Source organism: Verticillium alfalfae, genomic scaffold (genome assembly GCF_000150825.1).
Source record: "Verticillium alfalfae VaMs.102 supercont1.17 genomic scaffold, whole genome shotgun sequence".
In the NCBI taxonomy this organism is placed as follows: Eukaryota; Fungi; Ascomycota; class Sordariomycetes; order Glomerellales; family Plectosphaerellaceae; genus Verticillium; species Verticillium alfalfae.
Genome location: NW_003315022.1, coordinates 256,023 through 259,307, shown reverse-complemented (window position 1 = coordinate 259,307; position 3,285 = coordinate 256,023). Strand labels below are relative to the sequence as shown.

Below are 3,285 nucleotides of genomic sequence, written 5' to 3'. Positions count from 1 at the left end.
CAGTCGGCTTTGCCTGTACCCTGCTCTCACATACCGAGCAACCACAACCTTGTCGCTGTCCCCCCAAGGTCGCCGCCGTCAAGAAAGGGCAGCTCCTGCTCCTCCTGCGTGTTCAGGTCCAAGCAGTGGGTCCGCCCCCTCGTCGGCTGCCGCGTACGTGCTCGTCGAACCCAGCCGTGCACGCGGCGATGTAGTCGGTCATGGGGAATGCCCCGCATCGACGAGCGCCAGCGTCGTCGCGTTGAGCAGCGCTGCGAGCAGCGAGCCATCTTGCGAGAGTACGTGCAGGGAGATGTAGATGGAGCTGTGCGGGAAGAGGTGCGTGTGCAGCGTCGACGCAAAGGCCTTGGAAACGGTGGCCTCGAGTTCGGAGATGCGCCTGCCACAAGTCAGTCAGATGGCCCGCCCCCATTGCATTCTGCGACACGTCCCTTTTCGGACAGAATGCGCGAGGGAGTCATACTTGTCATTCCGGCCGTACTTCCTCCTGTCGACCGAGCTGAAGCCCGCAACGACAATGCTCACGTTGACGGCGGCGTCCTTCGATTGCCCACCCGCGGGCCCGCGGCGCTGCGGCTCGGTCGGGCCCGTGACGACACACATGACCTTGGTGTGGCCGATTTCGAGGTAGCTCGAGCCGTCGGCGGCGTCCTGCGTGCGGATCTGGGCCTGCAGCCGTCGAAGCTCGTTCCACCGCCGGCCGTCGACCCGGAGGAGGGAGAGCCCGTACGTCGAGGTGTCGAGAGGCATTGTGGTGTCGTGTAGCGGTCCGGGGTTTATTGAGTATCGCAGGGGCCTTTTCGGACGCACCAATTGCAAGGCTGGGTGTTGATGGGAGGCTGGTAGGTCTTGTCGTCGAACGTCTGAAAGTCCTGGTGCACTGGGATGGGGGAATTTTTGTTTAGGCTTCGATACGCTGTACTTACCATAGTATAGTGGGGTTCATCAAACAGTGCACCAAGCGTCTTAGTTTGCTTTCCTGCACTGTATACGCACTCAGATGAGTCGATCAGACATCATTAAGACAATTACGGCAACGCTGGGAGAAGAAGCGGGCTTATTTGCTCATGATTCATGCAATTTTATTCGTGGTTCCTTCGCAGTGAGCTTATTGTGTGTTTCTGGCCGCTTTATCATCTCCATAGAGTCAGCATGCCGGCCTCGGAACAAGTCCTCTAGAGAGTATAGGTTGAGAGACCCAAAAAGAGAGACGTCGTCTAAACGGGAGAAAAAACCCGCGGTGTAGCCCAATCCCAGCCCTGATCCCGATCCCAGTTACGCCGTAACCATAACGCCCTGTTGAATTCCAAATGAGACACTGGAAACTGACGGCACAGTCCAGATGGGTTTGCGGACTTCCTCCTTCTCCTCGGCGTCGGTCCATCCGCGCTCGGGACCCCACCGTAGACCGCGGTCATTGATGATGGCGACTTCCATGAGCCCCTTCATCATTTCTCCCGATTTCTTGACGCTCGACCAGCCGTCAAAGTCGACGTATTCCAGCGCCGGTAACTCGGCCAGTACCTCGCCGAGGAGCTTTTGGCAGAAGAGCTCGTAGAACCCCTCAGACCGTCGAAAGCCCGTGAAGACGCTGTCACTTGGGTCGCATTCGACAAAGACCGTCAGCCGCCGGACGTTGATACAGTCTTTGAGCCCCAGGGCCGGGTTCACAACCCAGCCACGGGGCGGGGCGTTCCATCCAGGACCGAGGCGCATCTCGAGAGAGGTGAGACATGCTCGCTTCGAGGGAGTGAGACGGGCCAGAAGCGGCTTCTTGGTCTTGAGGAAGCGGCCAGGAAACGTCGGGAAGAGGCGAAAGGTTCGGCTGCTGTAGTAGTAATGCGATGCTTCAGAGTAAATGGTGCGGCAAGTCTTGAACAAGGCCAGTTTCCTGTGAAGCCGCTTGTGGTTGTCGGGATCGAGGTCCATAACCTTGCCGGCATCCGCAAAGTGGTAGGCGTACACCTTGAGTCGCAGCTCGCCGGGCAGGGACATGAAGGGGAACGGGTCAGGGCGCTTTGCCTTTGACGAACCCAGAGACAAGCCGTCCAGGGTCAAGCTGTCGGCATCATTGGCCTGCTCGGCTTCCGAGGCGCGCCGTGTCTTCCGACCGGCGGGCATTGGTCGCGGCTGAAGAGCCGAACCGAGGGCTCGAGAACCCTTTGTGCGGCGAACCATGATGGAAAATTTACCGAGTTACAAAAACTCGAGACCGTATTCGTAGCAGAGTCACAAGCACCCGTCGAAAGATGTCGAGGGGTCGGTTGACTCCAGTGGCGAAAGACGACAGAGACTTCGTCAGAAAGTGTCAAGGTGCTCAAAGTAGATGGTCGTTGTGTTCGATTTCCAGGAGATACAGGATATCGTCCGTCTTAGGCGGTAGTAAGTCGTAGAAAGTCTCGAGGGACGTAGTAGTTCGCGGAGGGTGGTCCCATGGCGACACTGAAAGCGTTCAACAGACAGGGACCACCCTTCAGCATGAGGCAGCCGCAACAGCCATGTCGTTGTCAGGTGTGTGTTTTTGGGGTAGAAGTTTGTGCCGATATTTCGAAGGTTCTGCCAGCAGAGCAAGTTGTCAATAGGTAGGTGCAAGTGTCGAGGGTCGGTATCAGGCGTGGGATGGGATTTGGAAAGAATGCACTGCGCGGAGCCGACTCGGGAGGCGATGGCTTCAAGAGTGGAGACGAAAGCGAGCGAACGAGCGAAAAGCCCAACACGTGAGTTGGAGTTGAAGATTTGACTAAGCAGAACCATTCCAATGAAAGTGAGTGGGCTCTCCTTCGGAGGCGGAAGATGACCTCATTGCTGAGCTCGCCGTGATACCGTGCAGATCCCCTGACACGGAGCCAATTGCACTGTGCGTCGTCACGGTTCATCCTCGGAAAGCAGAGCTATGGGCGTGCTGCACTCAAAAATTTCCAGAAGCTTCATCATCGGCGCTGCATGTCCGCCCACCTTTCCCTCCCCACCCTACGATTTGTCGACGGTTGATGGCGCTTGTGGGCCATCCTTAACATCGAGTTTGCGGCATTGTACGACCAAGCATAGGCCAACAATCCCCTCATTCCCAGACCATCACACTTTCACACGCCACCATGTTGTCAAGGGCGGCCCGCGTCGCGTGATTGCAAACCCCTTTGCTCCGTGCCATTGCGCAACCAGCCCCGAGTCGCAACTAGCCGTCGCGCCATGAGGAGGACATACGCCAAGGTCAACAAGCCTGAGTCCCCCGATGCCAAAAAGGTACTGATTCATCCGAGCCCACTACGATGGTGACGTTGCTGC

General features: G+C 57.5%; 2 protein-coding genes across 2 annotated transcripts; both read right to left on the bottom strand.

Moving 5' to 3' along the window:
- Positions 1 to 198: 198 nt before the first annotated feature.
- On the bottom strand, positions 199 to 750 carry VDBG_09932 (exosome complex exonuclease RRP41; the record flags this gene model as incomplete). Its single annotated transcript, XM_002999846.1, has 2 exons — positions 199 to 379; positions 464 to 750. The coding sequence occupies 2 exons, from the start codon at positions 748 to 750 to the stop codon at positions 199 to 201; spliced, it is 468 nt and encodes a 155-aa protein (XP_002999892.1).
- Positions 751 to 1,275: 525 nt separating this feature from the next.
- VDBG_09931 (conserved hypothetical protein) lies at positions 1,276 to 2,178 on the bottom strand (the record flags this gene model as incomplete). The annotated part of the gene is made up of 1 exon (XM_002999845.1): positions 1,276 to 2,178. One exon carries the CDS (start codon positions 2,176 to 2,178, stop codon positions 1,276 to 1,278), a length of 903 nt encoding a protein of 300 aa, XP_002999891.1.
- Between the last annotated feature and the right edge of the window lie 1,107 nt (positions 2,179 to 3,285).